At 37.8% G+C, this 17,059-nt stretch overlaps 1 protein-coding gene across 1 annotated transcript in view; it reads left to right on the top strand.

Annotated features, from left to right (window-relative positions):
- Window positions 1-17,059, top strand: part of WNK3 (WNK lysine deficient protein kinase 3) — a 160,500-nt gene that overhangs the window by 54,087 nt on the left and 89,354 nt on the right. Inside the window, exons 2-6 of the mRNA XM_029240178.1 lie at window positions 5,763-5,935; window positions 6,711-6,931; window positions 7,786-7,943; window positions 11,391-11,479; window positions 14,859-15,078. Coding sequence (XP_029096011.1) covers window positions 5,763-5,935; window positions 6,711-6,931; window positions 7,786-7,943; window positions 11,391-11,479; window positions 14,859-15,078 — 861 coding nt within the window. The remainder of the gene's footprint in view (window positions 1-5,762; window positions 5,936-6,710; window positions 6,932-7,785; window positions 7,944-11,390; window positions 11,480-14,858; window positions 15,079-17,059) is intronic.

The raw sequence follows: 17,059 nt of genomic DNA, 5'->3' as shown, positions 1-17,059 counted from the left end.
GGTGTATCACGTTGATTGATTTGCGTATATTGAAGAATCCTTGCATTCCTGGAATAAACCCCACTTGATCATGGTGTATGATCCTTTTAATGTGCTGTTGGATTCTGTTTGCTAGTATTTTGTTGAGGATTTTTGCATCTGTGTTCATCAGTGATATTGGCCTGTAGTTTTCTTTCTTTGTGACATCCTTGTCTGGTTTTGGTATCAAGGTGATGGTGGCCTCGTACAGTGAGTTTGGGAGTGTTCCTCCTCTCCAGTTTTTTGGAAGAGTTTGAGAAGGATAGATGTTAGCTCTTCTCTAAATGTTTGATAGGATTCACCTGTGAAGCCATCTGGTCCTGGACTTTTGTTTGTTAGAAGATTTTTAATCACAGTTTCAATTTCATTACAGTTGTGATTGGTCTATTCATATTTTCTATTTTTTCCTGATTCAGTCTTGGCAGGTTGTGCATTTCTAAGAATTTGTCCATTTCTTCCAGGTTGTCCATTTTATTGGCATAGAGTTGCTTGTAGTAATCTCTCATGATCTTTTGTATTTCTGCAGTGTCAGTTGTTACTTCTCCTTTTTCATTTCTAATTCTATTGATTTGAGTCTTCTCCCTTTTTTTCCTGATGAGTCTGGCTAATGGTTTATCTATTTTGTTTATCTTCTCAAAGAACCAGCTTTTAGTTTTATTGATCTTTGCTATTGTTTCCTTCATTTCTTTTTCATTTATTTGTGATCTGAATTTTATGATTTCTTTCCTTCTGCTAATTTTGGGTTTTTTTTGTTCTTCTTTCTCTAATTGCTTTAGGTGCAAGGTTAGGTTGTTTATTCAAGATGTTTCCTGTTTCTTAAGGTGGGCTTGTATTGCTATAAACTTCCCTCTTAGAACTGCTTTTGCTGAATCCCATAGGTTTTGAGTCGTCGTGTCTCCATGTCATTTGTTTCTAGGTATTTTTTAATTTCCTCTTCGATTTCTTTAGTGATCACTTCGTTATTAAGTAGTGTATTGTTTAGCCTCCATGTGTTTGTATTTTTTACAGATCTTTTCCTGTAATTGATATCTAGTCTTATGGCATTGTGGTCGGAAAAGGGACTTGATACAATTCCAATTTTCTTAAATTTGCCAAGGCTTGACTTGTGATCCAGGATATGATCTATCCTGGAGAATGTTCCATGAGCACTTGAGAAAAATGTGTATTCTGTTGTTTTTGGATGGAGTGTCCTACAAATATCAATTAAGTCCATCTTGTTTAATGTATCATTTAAAGCTTGTGTTTCCTTATTTATTTTCATTTTGGATGATCTGTCCATTGGTTAAAGTGGGGTGTTAAAGTCCCCTATTATGAATGTGTTATTTTCGATTTCCCCTTTTATGGCTGTTAGTATTTGCCTTATGTATTGAGGTGCTCCTATGTTGGGTGCATAAATATTTACAATTGTTATATCTTCTTCTTGGATCGATCCCTTGATCATTATGTAGTGTCCTTCTTTGTCTCTTCTAATAGTCTTTATTTTAAAGTCTATTTTGTCTGATATGAGAATTACTACTCCAGCTTTCTTTTGGTTTCCATTTGCATGGAATATCTTTTTCCATCCCCTTACTTTCAGTCTGTATGTGTCTCTAGATCTGAAGTGTATCTCTTGTAGACAGCACATATTTGGGTCTTGTTTTTGTCTGCATTCAGCCAATCTGTGTCTTTTGGTGGGAGCATTTAGCCCATTTACATTTAAGGTAATTATCAATATTTATGTTCCCATTCCCATTTTCCAAATTGTTTTGAGTTCGTTATTGTAGGTCTTTTCCTTCTTTTGTGTTTCTTGCCTAGAGAATTTCCCTTAGCATTTGTTGTAAAGCTGGTTTGGTGGTGCTGAACTCTCTCAGCTTTTGCTTGTCCGTAAAGTTTTTAATTTCTCCATCAAATCTGAATGAGATCCTTGCTGGGTATTGTAATCTTGGTTGCAGGTTTTTCTCTTTCATCACTTTCAGTATGTCCTGCCACTCCCTTCTGGCTTGCAGAGTTTCTGCTGAGAGATCAGCTGTTAACCTTATGGGGATTCCCTTGTGTGTTATTTGTTGTTTTTCCCTTGCTGCTTTTAATATGCTTTCTTTGTATTTAATTTTTGACAGTTTGATTAATATGTGTCTTCGCATATTTCTCCTTGGATTTATCCTGTATGGGACTTTCTGTGCTTCGTGCACTTGATTAACTATTTCCTTTCCCATATTAGGGAAGTTTTCAACTATAATCTCTTCAGATATTTTCTCAGTCCCTTTCTTTTTCTCCTCGTTTTCTGGAACCCCTATAATTCGAATGTTGGTGAGTTGTATGTTGTCCCAGAGGTCTCTGCGACTGTCCTCAGTTCTTTTCATTCTTTTTTCTTTGTTTTGCTCTGCAGTAGTTATTTCCACTATTTTATCTTCCAGGTCACTTATCCGTTCTTCTGCCTCAGTTATTCTGCTATTGATCCCATCTAGAGTATTTTTCATTTCATTTATTGTGTTGTTCATCATTGCTTTTTTCATCTTTAGTTCTTCTCCGTGCTTGTTAAATGTTTCTTGCATTTTGTCTATTCTATTTCCAAGACTTTGGATCATCTTTACTATCATCATTCTGAATTCTTTTTCAGGTAGACTGCCTATTTCCTCTTCATTTGTTAGGTCTGGTGGGTTTTTATCGTGCTCCTTCTTCTGCGGTGTGTTTTTCTGTCTTCTCATTTTGCTTATCTTACTGTGTTTGGGGTCTCCTTTTTGCAGGCTGCACGTTTGTAGTTCCCGTTGTTTTTGATGTCTGTCCCCAGTGGCTAAGGTTGGTCAGTGGGTTGTGTAGGCTTCCTGGTGGAGGGGAGTAGTGCCTGTGTTCTGGTGGGTGAGGCTGGATCTTGTCTCTCTGGTGGGCAGGTCCACGTTTGGTGGTGTGTTTTGGGGTGTCTGTGGACTTATTATGATTTTAGGCAGCCTCTCTGCTAATGGATGGGGTTGTGTTTCTCTTTTGCTAGTTGTTTGGCGTAGGGTGTCCAGCACTGTAGCTTGCTGGTCGTTGAGTGAAGCTGGGTTCTGGTGTTGAGCAGGAGATCTCTGGGAGATTTTCGCCTTTTGATATGTGGAGCTGTGTGGTCTCTTGTTGACCAGTGTCCCGAAGTTGGCTCTCCCACCTCAGAGGCACAGCACTAACTCCTGGCTGCAGCACCAAGAGCCTTTCATCCACACGGCTCAGAATAAAAGGGAGAAAACGTAGAGAGAAAGAATTAGTAGAAGTAGGAAGAAAGAAAGAAAGAAAGGTAGGAAGGAAGAAAGAAGAAAAGAAGGAAAGGAGGAAAGAAGGAAAGGAGGAAAGAAAGAAAGGAAGGAGGGAGGCACGGATGGTGGGAGGAAGGAAGGAAGGAAGAAAGGAGGGGAGGAAGGAAAAAAACAGAATGAATGAAATAAATTAAAATAAAATAGAGTAAAATATAATAAAGTTATTAAATTAAAAAATAATTATTAAGAAAAAAAATTTAAAAAAACGGACGGATGGAACCTTAGGACAAATTGTGGAAGCAAATCTATACAGACAAAATCTCATACAGAAGCATACATGTACACACTCACAAAAAGAGGAAATGGGGAAAAAATCATAAATCTTGCTCTCAAAGTCCACCTCCTCAATTTGGGATGATTCGTTGTCTAAAGGAGGGAAGGAAGTAAAGAAAGAAAGAAGATAAAGTAAAATAATATAGAGTTATTAAAATTAATTATTAAGAAAGAAAAAAATTAAAGAAAAACCAAAAACAAAAAACAGACGGATGGAACCCTAGGACCAATGGTGGAAGCAAAGCTATACAGACAAAATCTCACATCTTGCTCTCAAAGTACACCTCCTCAATTTGGGATGATTCGTTGTCTATTCAGGTATTCCACAGATGCAGGGTACATCAAGTTGATGGTCGAGCTTTAATCCGCTGCTCCTGAGGCTACTGGGAGAGATTTCCCTTTCTCTTCTTTGTTCTCACAGCTCCCAGGGGTTCAGCTTTGGATTTGGCCCCGCCTCTGCGTGTAGGTCACCGGAGGGCGTCTATTTTTCGTTCAGACAGGACGGGGTTAAAGGAGCCGCTGATTCGGGGGCTCTGGCTCACTTAAGCCCGGGGGAGGGAGGGACCTGGAGTGCGGGGTGGGCCTGCGGCGGCAGAGGCCGGCGTAACGTTGCACCAGTCTGAGGCGCACCGTGCGTTCTCCCGGGGAAGTTGTCCCTGGATCCCGGGAACCCGGCAGTGGCGGGCTGCACAGGCTCCCCGGAAGGGAGGTGTGGATAGTGACCTGTGCTCGAACACAGGCTCCTTGGCGGCGGCGGCAGCAGGCTTAGCGTCTCCTGCCCATCTCTGGGGTCCGCGCCTTTAGCCGCGGCTCGCTCCCGTCTCTGGAGCTCCTTTAAGCAGCGCTCTTAATCCGCTCTCCTCGCGCACCAGGAAGCAAAGAGGGAAGAAAAAGTCTCTTGCCTCTTCGGCAGCTCCAGACCTTTTCCCGGACTCCGTCCCGGCTAGCCGTGGTGCACTAGCCCCCTTCAGGCTGTGTTCATGCCGCCAGCCCAAGTCCTCTCGCTGCGCTCTGACCGAAGCCGAGCCTCAGCTCTCAGCCCCGCCCGCCCCGGCGGGTGAGCAGACAAGCCTCTTGGCAGGTGAGTGCCGGTCGGCACCGATCCTCTGTGCGGGAATCTCTCCGCTTTGCTCTCCGCACCCCTGTTGCTGCGCTCTCCTCTGCGTCTCCGCACCTCCCCACCACCGCCACCTGCAGTCTCCGCCCGCGAAGGGGCTTCCTTGTGTGTGGAAACCTTTCCTCCTTCAGCTCCCTCCCACTGGTGCAGTTCCCATCCCTATTCTTTTGTCTTTGTTTTTTCTTTTGCCCTACCCAGGTACGTGGGGAGCTTCTTGCCTTTTGGGAGGTCTGAGGTCTTCTGCCAGCGTTCAGTAGGTGTTCTGTAGGAGTTGTTCCACGTGTAGATGTGTTTCTGGTGTATCTGTGGGGAGGAAGGTTATCTCCGCGTCTTACTCTTCTGCCATCTTCCCCTCCACCTCGGGAAACTTTCTTATTGTTTTGATTTTTTACTTTTTCTCACTTTGAGATACTGTTTTTTCTTTTCCAGCAAAGGAAATTTTACTTACTATTTATTATTTATTTTTCTAGTTTTATTGAGATGTAATTGACATATAACAATGTAGAAGTTTAAGGTATGCAACATAATGATTTGAGAGATATATATAGTGAAATGATTATCACAAAAGTTTAGTTAACATCAAAGATATTGTTTTTCAAGGCATTGATTTATTATGCAGGTAGGTTTGTAACATAGTTATGAAATGTAACAACTGCTGCATTTTGCTGTATGAGAGGAGTCAAAGTAACTACCTAACAAAGAATATCAATGATTATATAGGTACTGAGAAAAGAATTGACAGGTGAAAATAGATACATACATACAATAAAATAAAGCACTCAGGGCTTCCCTGGTGGCTCAGTGGTTGAGAGTCTGCCTGCCGATATAGGGGACACGGGTTCGTGCCCCGGTTCAGGAAGATCCCACATGCTGCGGAGCGGCTGGGCCCGTGCGCCATGGCCGCTGGGCCTGCGCATCCGGAGCCTGTGCTCTGCAGCGGGAGAGGCCACAACAGTGAGGGGCCCGGGTACCGCAAAAAAAATAAATAAAAATAAATAAATAAATAAATAAAGCACTCATTTGAGTGGTGTTAGAAATGTGCAAGAGAATTTCTAGACTTTAATTTGGAACTTGATCTTCCATTTTAGGACCGGAAATTAACTAAAGCTGAGCAGCAAAGGTTCAAGGAAGAAGCAGAGATGTTAAAGGGTCTCCAGCATCCCAATATAGTTCGATTCTATGATTCCTGGGAGTCTATACTAAAAGGAAAGAAATGTATTGTATTAGTGACTGAACTTATGACATCAGGAACCTTAAAGACGTAAGTTGACCCTGAAAGTGCCAATGGAGTTTTATTTGGAAATAATTTTCAGGATTCGCAAAAGTTGTTTGTAAAGTAACACTACTTGATTAAAGAATTTGTAGAATCTGAATCTAGTGACTATGTTTCAGGGCAGGTTAAAAAATTTGGATGTTAATGAAGTTTGGTAGAAAATACAATGTTGAGAAATTAATATTTGTGGGATATCATAGAATTTTAGAATTAGAAATCATTATAGAGATAATATAATGCCATTTTGTAGAAGATGATGAAAGGCTGGGGACGTGGCCAGATTCACATATCTAGTGAGCAGTACTATGTAATTTTAGTCTATTGTTTTGTTTCTGAATACAGTATTTCATTTGATGGTATAACCACTTATTTGTGATTGTTAAATGTGCGATGTACTTTTTCTGTTTCCTAGCATCTTTGCACTAAAATTTTACATAGTTAAACCCTCTGATGACTCTATTTAAGCAGTTATTAGGAAGTAGAGAGAACTTTGTTTTTAAAATTTTGATGCCATTCCACAAAAGGTCACTCTGATTGGAATGATTCTTGTTTTGAATTAAAAATGCTAAACTTAGTAGGATGTCTTCTCTAAGAATGAGGCTTTAGATTTAATAATTTTTTGTCATAACAGACAATAGAAGATAACTCAGTGATGGCAATCATAATATATATAGTATCAGCTAGCTTACGTGATTTACCCTAATGTGCTCATACAGTAAGCTAGGTATGTTTGTTTACATGTGGTTTTTGTTTCTTTGTGTAGGTACTTAAAACGATTTAAAGTCATGAAACCAAAGGTCTTAAGGAGCTGGTGCAGGCAAATTTTAAAGGGGTTGCAGTTCTTACACACTAGGACTCCTCCTATTATTCACCGGGATCTGAAGTGTGACAATATTTTCATCACGGGACCCACTGGATCTGTGAAGATTGGTGATCTAGGACTAGCCACCTTAATGCGCACATCATTTGCTAAAAGTGTCATTGGTGATTAACATTTTATAGTTTGTTGGTTGCGTAAAGACAGATCTTTTAAATTGTATATGTCTAGAACGGGGATCAGCAAACCACAGCCTATGGGCCAAATTTGGCTTCACTGCCTATTTTTGTAAATAAAGTTTTGTTGGAACACAGCCACACCCACTTATTTACTCGTCTATGGTTGCTTTTTCACTACAGTGTCAGAGTTAATTAGTTGTGAAAGAGCCCATGTGGACTACAAAGCCTGAAATATTTATTTTTGGCCCTTTACAGAGAAATTTGCTGGCCCCTGGTCTAGAATGTGAATTTGCTTTGAAATATCTATTATATATTGACTGATTTTAGAGACATCCCAGTGTATTTCTTTTGTGATGTATTTAATATTATTGAAAGGTTCTGAGGACTTAAGAAATAGGATTTACTACTTCAGAAAAATTTAAATAACTAAAAACAAGGATAGAAATGAAAACAGATTTTGGTAATCATTACCTAATTTTGAACATTGAAAATTGTACTTCATCAATATGGAAAGTTAAAGAAATTAAGTTAAGGAATTATATGTGTATATATATGTATATTATAGGTGTATATATATATATATATATATATATATATATATATGCTTTTAGGGAACAGAACTTAACTCAGATAATCCTTATGGCAAAGGGAATGTGATCTTGGTGGATACATTTTTTTTTTTTTTTGGTCACACTGCGTGGCTTGTGGGATCTTAGTTCCATGACCAGGGACTGAACCCTGGCCCTTGACAGTGAGAACGCAGAGTCCTAACCACTGGACCGCCAGGGAATTCTCTACATTTTTCTTTCTTTTAAAAAAAATGTGGTTGTGGTATTTTGTAGGCACTCCTGAGTTTATGGCCCCAGAGATGTATGAAGAGCACTACGATGAATCTGTGGACGTCTATGCTTTTGGAATGTGTATGCTAGAAATGGCTACTTCGGAGTACCCTTATTCTGAGTGCCAGAATGCAGCTCAAATATACCGTAAAGTAACTAGTGTAGGTATAACTTTATTCTTTTTACTTCACAAATTGCCGCATTTCATGGTAAAGTAAACTTAGAAGTTGACTTAGTCAAACATAATTTTGGTGTAAAGCAACTGTATTCCAATAAAAATTAATTTTAAAAAACCTAATTTGGGGGCTTCCCTGGTGACTCAGTGGTTAAGAATCTGCCTGCCAATGCAGGGGACACGGGTTCAATCCCTGGCCCGGGAAGATCTCACATGCCACGGAGCAACTAAGCTCGTGCACCACAACTACTGAGCCTGCGCTCTAGAGCCTTCCTGCCACAACTACTGAAGCCCGTGTGCCTAGAGCCTATGCTCCGCAACAAGAGAAGCCACTGCAATGAGAAGCCTGTGCACCGCAATGAAGAGTAGCCCCTGCTCACTGCAACTAGAGAAAGCCCACGCACAGCAACGAAGACCCAGCACAACCAAAAATAAAAACAGAAAAACCAAATTAAAACAAACAAACAAAAAACCTAATTTTGGTTTAGTTCTGTATAACAGTGCTAAATTTAACATAATTTTAATGAAACAAGCTTTAGATTTATGCTATATACCTATACTCAAATGGGGTCATATAAAATGCTCTGTATTAGTATCTTTGGGGAAAATGTACAGATATATCATCTATATCCATTTGTTTGTAAAGAATTTTTAGGTATTTATTAGATGGATCTTATTTTCCAAAGCTACATAATAAAGATTGGCTAAATGGTTTTGAAGATTTCTTCTGGTTCTAGAAGCCTGATTATGAAGTGGCATTCAATGGATACAGTATTTGGTTCCCTGCTATGAGTAATTTTTTTGCATTAGAAATTACAAGGAATGCAAAGATGAGTAGGAAGTGTTTGCTACCTACAAAGAGCTTACATTTTTAGTAGAGCAGTAATATAAACTCACAAATAACTGTAAAAATAAGAGAATAGGAGTATAGTAAGGGAGGTAGAAGCAAAGTGTTAAGATTGTTGAAAATAGGTCCTTTCACATCCAGTTGGGTGGCTCAAGGTAGGCCACAGAAGAGATTGTTAGAGTGTTTCAGGTAACATACTAATAGGTACCATTTTTAAATACATAATATATGCCACATGCTTTTATCTTTGTATTCCTACAAGATGGCACTGTCTTCAGTTTAGAAATGATGAGACTGAGAATCAGAGGTTGTGACCTGCCCAAGTTCACACAGCTACTAGTAATGGTGGATTTTGACCTCAAGTCTGACTTCAGAGGTTTGTTTAGGGAGACAATAAGAAATCCAGAATTCTATATGACAAATGACCTAGTTTCTCCAACAAATCAATTTCCTGAAAGAAAAAAGGGGAAGGGACTGTTACAGAATACAAGAGACTTAAAGTAGTGATGAGCTGGTAAATGTTTAACAACTGATTCTCTGAAAAAGAAAAAGCACTGATTTCTAGCATTTGCTAATTTCCTTGGTGTAAGTGCTCCCACCATGACTGATTTCAAGTCACCAATGTGACCTCACTTGAATGCAGGGTTGAGAAAGGGTGCAGAGTGGCACTCATATAGTATTTCCATCATACGGATACAAAAGATGTAAGCAACTGCAAGAGCATAAATAATAGTAAAATGTAGTAAAACAATCAAGGAATTGTGTTTTCAGTATTTATTACCTTGGCTCTTAATATAATTTATTTAATCGTAAGTTTATATAATTTAAATTTTATAAATGGATGTATTTAATAATCAGCTTGCACAATTCCTGAAAATGTAATAGTTGGCCTTGTGAGCTGGTATGAGCCGGTTCCATTGCACCATACATGTAATGTATGGACCTTGTTTGGCTCCTGATTTGAACAGACCAACTTGTAAGAACACCTCATTTAGACAATTTGGAAAATTTGAGTATAGATTGGGTTTTAGATGATATTAAGCAATTATTGATAATTATTTTAGGTGGGATGATGACATGATATCTGTTAGAGATAGAAACTGGAGACTTTATGGGTGAAATGACATGGTGCCTAGTATTTGCTTTAAAATATTCCAGGATAAAAGCGGTGTGGGAGTAGATAGCTGAAACGAGGTTAAGGAATGATGCTTGTTGTTGAAACTGGTGATGATTACATGGGACTTCTACTTTTGAGTATGTTTGAAAATTTCTATAATAAACAGCTGGGAAAAAGAAATGGGACTAGAATGCCCTTTTAGTTTGGGCCCATATATTGTACGACCACAAATAGAAGAGTCTGTACTTGATTTTTTAAGTTGCAGCTCCTCAGTTATTTTCACCTAGGAGCAGAGAAAGGCAGTAATTATCCAGGGCTGGGGAATGGGTAAGAGATCAGTGGAAAGGTCAAAGAGGGCTTTTTCTATAAGTAGAATAAAAAATTCCATTTTTTGTATGGTGATTTTATTCTTTTATATTCAGGTCACAAAAATGCCATATCACAATTCAGATTTCCATCTCTACTAAAGCTTCTTGAATTTGAGGCCCAAATTAACTCCTAATCTCACCAGATTTATCTAGGATATGGTACTTGGCTTTCTGATTCTGTATTCTGTGAGGTAGTGTGAAGACCCAGAACTAGATCTTAGATTGCCTCATTCCATGATAATTTTTCTATTATACCTTTCTGCTTATAGCTTAATTTTGAATTTTCTATTAAATGATGGCAATGTTCTTGTATTATTTTTTAAATCTAAAACCCATAAATTAAGGGTAACAGAATGTAAAATAAGTACATTTAGGCAGCTAACAGTTATTATAAGAACGTTTTGAATTATCTGGACCTCATTAATTTGATATTGAATTCCTAGAACCTGATAATTAGCTTGAGGTTCTCTCAATATTTTGGTATTGTTTAAGGATAAACATAATATAGATTTCTCAAAAGTTTATATATATATAACAATATATATATTTTATATATATATTTACTGATTGCTCATTGTGTCTAGCCATTCTAGAAGACTTTGAAATATTGATTTGAAATGTTTGCGATAGAGAAGCCCTTATTTGGAATTTCTAAAAGTGTTTTTTAATAACTGACTTTTCTGATTTCAAAAAAATACTTGTTTACTATATTTTACTAATTGGGGTTACACTGTATGTACATTTTGGGATCCTGTTTTTTTCCTACTTAATGTTGCAGCATGAGAATTCTCCACATTATTAATTACTATGAGAACATGTTTAGTTTCCGTGTATTAGCATATGCATATATATGTATATCACATAATTTATGTAATATTACCTCTGTTATTAGAGATTTAGATCATTTACAATTTTTCACTGTTATTTGTAGAGCTATGACAAAATCCTTGTCAAAAAGTTGTTAAACTTATACTGTGTGTATATATCTCATTTAAAATTTGAATATGGTTTAGTGGTAAAAAAATCATTATTTTAGTAATGATGTTGGCTTCGGCTTTCAGTTGCTTGATTTGTGACTAGAAACCGTTTTTCTTCTTCCAGGGTATAAAACCAGCCAGTTTCAATAAAGTCACTGATCCTGAAGTGAAAGAAATCATCGAGGGATGTATTCGTCAAAATAAATCTGAAAGGTGGGTGCATATGTAGTGAAATGACATGACTGATGGATGAATTTTTCTCTTATCTTGAGCTGGGTCTTTTTCTGATCTTTGAATCATGCTGGGTATGACTTTTCAGTGGAATCCAAACCATACTGACTAGAGTGAAGTGTATCAGTGCATCTTGTTTGCCATTTTAAACTGATACCATGTGCTGAATTTTCCTTGAACCGAAATTTGGGTTGTGTTTGTCTGTGTGTGTTGTGACAAGATCACCTTCAGCCATCAGTTTAACAGTCAGTGGGCCCCCTCCCAGGTTAACTTGCTTCTAACAGTTGGTAGATAGTAGAGAGTTTCCTGCATTGTCACCTTCACATAAGTACTTAAATGGTTTTTTATGATAGTTTAAGAAAAAATTTAACCATCAATTCACCAGATGTTTTTTATTTGTCCATAATGTCCTGTGTCATGATAATAGTAATGCTGATAGGGCTATTTTTGTTCAAGAAATAGTATTCTAGATTTATTTGTATCACAATTTCTATTTTTCTTATGGACAATTCCTTTTAGTTTTAGCTTTTCCCTTTAATTTGAGCTTTGGACAGTTACTGACTCAAATTGCTTGGTTAGTATTTTGATTTTTACCTCCTTATTGATTATGATTAATAAGGTGATAGATCCTTTATAGAAATTATTTCCACCAGCATTTCACTGACTGTCTCCCATTTTTATTAGTTATCTATCTAAGTTTAGTGTTGCATATCTGAAAATATAAAAAGTCACTAAGATAAAACCTGTTTAATTATAGCTTTATTACACAACATTCTTGGTGTTTGTGCCAACAGGCTATATCTATATATCTCTATATTTTAATTATGGTAAAATATAAATAACCTAAGAGTCACCATTTTAATCATTTTAAAATGTACAATTCAGTGACATTATGCACATTCACATTGTTGTACAACCATCACCACTATTTCCAGAACTTTCTCATCATCCCAAACAGAAACTCTGTGCCCATTAAACAGTAACTCCCCACTCCCTTTCCCCTCAACCCCTGCCAACCTCTATTCTACTTTGTCTCTACTTCTATATAGGTACCTCATATAAGTAGAATCATAAAATATTTTTCCTTTTGCATCTGGCTTATTTCACATAGCATAGTGTTTAAACGTTGATCCATGTTATAGCATGTATCAGAATTTCCTTTGTTTTTACGGTTGAATACTATTCCTTTGTGTGCGTGTGTGTGTATACACACACACACACCACATTTTGTTTATCCATTCATCTGTTAATGGACACTTTGGTTATTTCTGCCTCTTGGCTATTGTGAATAATGCGGCATGAACATTGGTGAACAAGTATCTTCTTGAGTCTGCTTTTAATTCTTTTTGGTATATACCTAGGAGTAGAATTACTGAATCATACGGTAATAATATATTTAATTTTTTGAAGAACCACTATATTTTTTCCATAGAGGCTGCATCATTTTGCATTCCTTCCAGCAATGTGTGATGGTTCCAATTTCTCAGTGTCCTCCCTAACACTTATTTTCCATTTTTTGTTAATAGACATCCTAATGGGTATAAAGTGGTATCTTATTGTGGTTTTGATTTGCATTTCCCTAAGGACTAATAACGTTGAGTATCTTTCCATGTGCTTATTGGCCATTTGTATATCTTCTTTGGAGAAATGTCTGTTCAAGTCCTTTGCCTTTTTAAAAAATTGAGTTGTTTATTTTGTTGTTGTTGTTTTTGAGTTGTAGTAATTTAGGCATGCTTTTTTTAAAGCTATGCTAAAACTACTGTGTTGAAGTAGCCATTTTAGTTTGGTTTCTGATTGTTGTTTATACAGCATTTTAATTATGATCTATTACCAAAGAACACTGGAATATTCAAAAGGATTTATGGCACATTAGTGTTTTGGAAAGAGCACAGGCTTCCACAGCAGAATAAGATTCAAATCTGGACTCACACTTAGCCAGTGTGATCTTGAGAAACTTACTTTAGCTGTTCCTCAAAATAGGTATTATTTTGATAGTTAAAAAGATAATTGGGCTTCCCTGGTGGTGCAGTGGTTGGGAGTCCGCCTGCCGATGCAGGGGACACGGGTTTGTGCCCCGGTCTGGGAAGATCCCACATGCCGCGGAGCGGCTGGGCCCGTGAGCCATGGCCACTGAGCCTGCGCGTCCGGAGCCTGTGCTCCACAACGGGAGAGGCCACAACAGTGAGAGGCCCGCATACCGCAAAAAAAAAAAAAAAAAAAGTTAATGAATGCATATAAAATACCTAACAGAGTAATAAGTATTTAATGAATGATACTGTCTGCTGCTATTGCAGTGGTTATTCCTTAGTAAAAATATCTAGGCAAAACTTTCATTTAGAAGCAGAGTGCTTAACTTGGTTGTACCTTCTTAAACACATCTCACCTTAGCCTTAAGACTAATTAGTCTGAGCAAGCTTGTTTTTTATAAAACTGTCTTAGTTAAGTGTTTGTCTCTTGATCACTAAAAATGTAGAAGGTTGAAAATCCTCAACTTACAGGATACCGTGCTGTCAATATGCTTTGTCTGTTTTAAATAGTGCAGGAGGGGCTTTCTACATACAAACTATGGAATACATCAGTTATAGCTCTCACTGGCCTGTAATATAGATAGATATTATTTATCTATTTTAGAAGTTGGTCAAAGAAAAGGAAATTAACTCTCCCAGCTTATAAAAGAATCTTTTGAACCTCTGTGCTTGTTTCTCTTCAGAGATGGTTAATCCCTAATATTAGACTAGAGTTGTATCCATTATATGTATACTTTGGCCTAGGATACTGGACTTAAATACTTTAAGAAAACCGTGTGACTTTGCTGAACTGAATTAGCTTCACCCATGGCGTTCCCTAAAGAGTGAAGTACACTGACTAGATTATTGTTAATAGAGTTAATGACTTCTATTTATAACATTTGTAAAAGTGTTTGAATTCCTAATTTACTTTAGAGTTTATATACCTCAAAGAGTTTTTAGTTTTCTTTGCCAACAATCTGTTGTGTGAGTTTTAGTAACTTAAGCCAGTGGCTTAGGGAAGATACTCAGTCCATCTGACGTTTACTGCAGCACTTCTCTAATTATCTCTAGGCATACCTTTAGGTATGTTAAACTTCAGTATCTAGATATGTTACTGTTAATAATCCTTAATTAAGATCACTACAAATGCATGTTAGTTGGGATTTCTTTGCATCCTTGGTAATAATAAATTGGATATAAGATTTGGTTTTTATAAAAAGGCAGATTAATGGTTTAATTAATAGAAAATTTTAAATCACGTTGTTACTTTGACACAATTTTTACTAATTAAGTGCTCTATACCTTGTTTATGATTGGAAGAATTGATAACAGATTTGTATTTTGTTTATTAGGTTGTCTGTCAGGGACCTACTAAACCACGCATTTTTTGCTGAAGATACAGGGCTAAGGGTGGAGTTAGCGGAGGAAGATGATTGCTCAAATTCATCTCTGGCTTTAAGGCTCTGGGTTGAAGACCCTAAAAAATTGAAAGGCAAGCATAAAGACAATGAAGCTATTGAATTCAGTTTCAATTTAGAAACAGATACACCTGAGGAAGTAGCGTATGAAATGGTAAGTGAATCCTACCACTGGCTTCCCCTCCCCTTATAGTATCAGGGTTGATTCCTTTCTCCTTCTGATTGCTTTCTTTCCTCTCATTTTCTTTATTTAAATTGTAATTTTATTGTGAAATATATCTCTACAACAGAGTATATTAAATTTGTATGTACAGTATAAAGAATAGTAAAACTCTACTTTTGTTAAGAAATAGAACACTACTGGAATTTTAGAAGCTACCTGTGTGCCCCTCCCCCACTTGCGTTCCTCTCCCTCATTACCACAGGTCATATCTACCCTGACTTTTGTGTTACTCATTCCTTTGCTTTTCATTATAGTTTACCTAAATAATATATATTATTTTGTTTTGAAAACCAGAGTGGCAAACACACCTAGCTGGTTACTGAAGTTACTGTTAGGTGAAGATGCCCAGGAGGGGATAAGCTGAACAGTCTCTCGGTCATAGTCTGGCTTCAGCTTCCCTAAGAGTTTATGAGAGCCGAGTCTAGGGAGGTCATCAGGGTGAGGTCACATGTGAGTCCAGGGAAACACACATGGCTCACCACAGTTAGGGCACCAGAGGGCTGTTGTGCAGACCAGAAAAATTAGTTGTCTGGTAACAATATGCTTTGACGGGGAGTGGGCCCCTCTGACTTCTCTACTTCTCATCTCCCCATGACCCGCTCCCCCCGCAAGAGTAGAAGACAGCAGATAACTTCTGTTGGGTGGAATGTATGTGCATGCCCGATCCAGGCTGTGCAGTACTTGGAGGGAGGGTGTGCATGAGCTTCAGCAGCATGTGGTCAAATTAGCAAAGTCCAGATACTTTGAGCCAGGCTCACCTGGGCATTCTGTCCTCAGGTTTAAAAGGAGTATGGGGGCTTCCCTGGTGGCGCAGTGGTTAAGAATCCACCTGCCAATGCAGGGGACACGGGTTTGAGCCCTGGTCCGGGAAGATTCCACATGCCGCGGGGCAACTAAGCCCGTGTGCCACCACTACTGAGCCTGCGCTCTAGACCCCGCGAGCCACAACTTCTGAAGCTCGTGTGCCTAGAGTCTATGCTCTGCAACAAGAGAAGCCACTGCAATGAGAAGCCCATGCACTGCAACAAAGACCCAACGCAGCCAAAAATAAATAAATTAAAATAAATAAATAAAAGGAGTATGGGACATTGACAGTGGGTATCTTGGAGATGATAGCCTTTAACATGCCTATCTTTCTAGTCACATGGTTCTAATCTAGAATGATTGTCTTGGACATCTGCTACATAACTATCATACTGATCTTTCTTTTTACTATCATTCTAGACTTCTCTGCCTCTCTCCTGTATTGGAATTCATGTGTCCTAAATCCCATGTCTTTCTCTTTCTTTGCTTACCTTTTGTTTTAGTGGCTCACTTCCTCTGCCAACTTCTTAAGAAAGGGTATATGGGAGGTAAATTCTTTGAGACTTGCATGTATTAAAAACATCTTTATTCTGTCTTCATATTTGACTGGCTAAGTCATTTTAGGTTGGCAATTAAAAAAATTTAAAGTCATTGCTCCATGATTTTCTAGCTTTCAGTATTGATATTGAGAAATACAAAGATGTTCTGTTTTCTGGATCTTTTGCATGTGATCCATTTTTTCCTCTCTGGAAGCTTGTAATATCTTCTCTTTCTTCTCAGGATTATAAATTTTCACAGTGTGTCTTGGTTGGGGTCTGTTTTCATCCACTGTGTTGGATACTCAGTGGACTCATATCCTTTAGTTTCTGGGAAATTTCTTAAAAGTATTTTATTGTTGAGTTCTTTCCCTTTGTTTTCTCTTTGTTTTCTCTTTCTAGAACTGCTGTTATTTGGATGTTTGGCCTCTTGGACTGTTTCTCCAATGTTCTTTTCTATTTTCTATCTTTTTATCTTTTTATTCTCCTTCCTGGAAGACATTGTCAACTTTATTTTCTAACTCTTCCATTGAGTTTTTCATTTCTACTATCTTGTTTTTAATTTCAAGAGT

This window comes from Monodon monoceros, unplaced genomic scaffold (assembly GCF_005190385.1).
Source record: "Monodon monoceros isolate NGI ecotype Baffin Bay Population unplaced genomic scaffold, NGI_Narwhal_1 Super_Scaffold_22, whole genome shotgun sequence".
In the NCBI taxonomy this organism is placed as follows: Eukaryota; Metazoa; Chordata; class Mammalia; order Artiodactyla; family Monodontidae; genus Monodon; species Monodon monoceros.
Note: the sequence above shows the minus strand (reverse complement) of the source record. Positions and strands in the feature narration are given on the sequence as shown.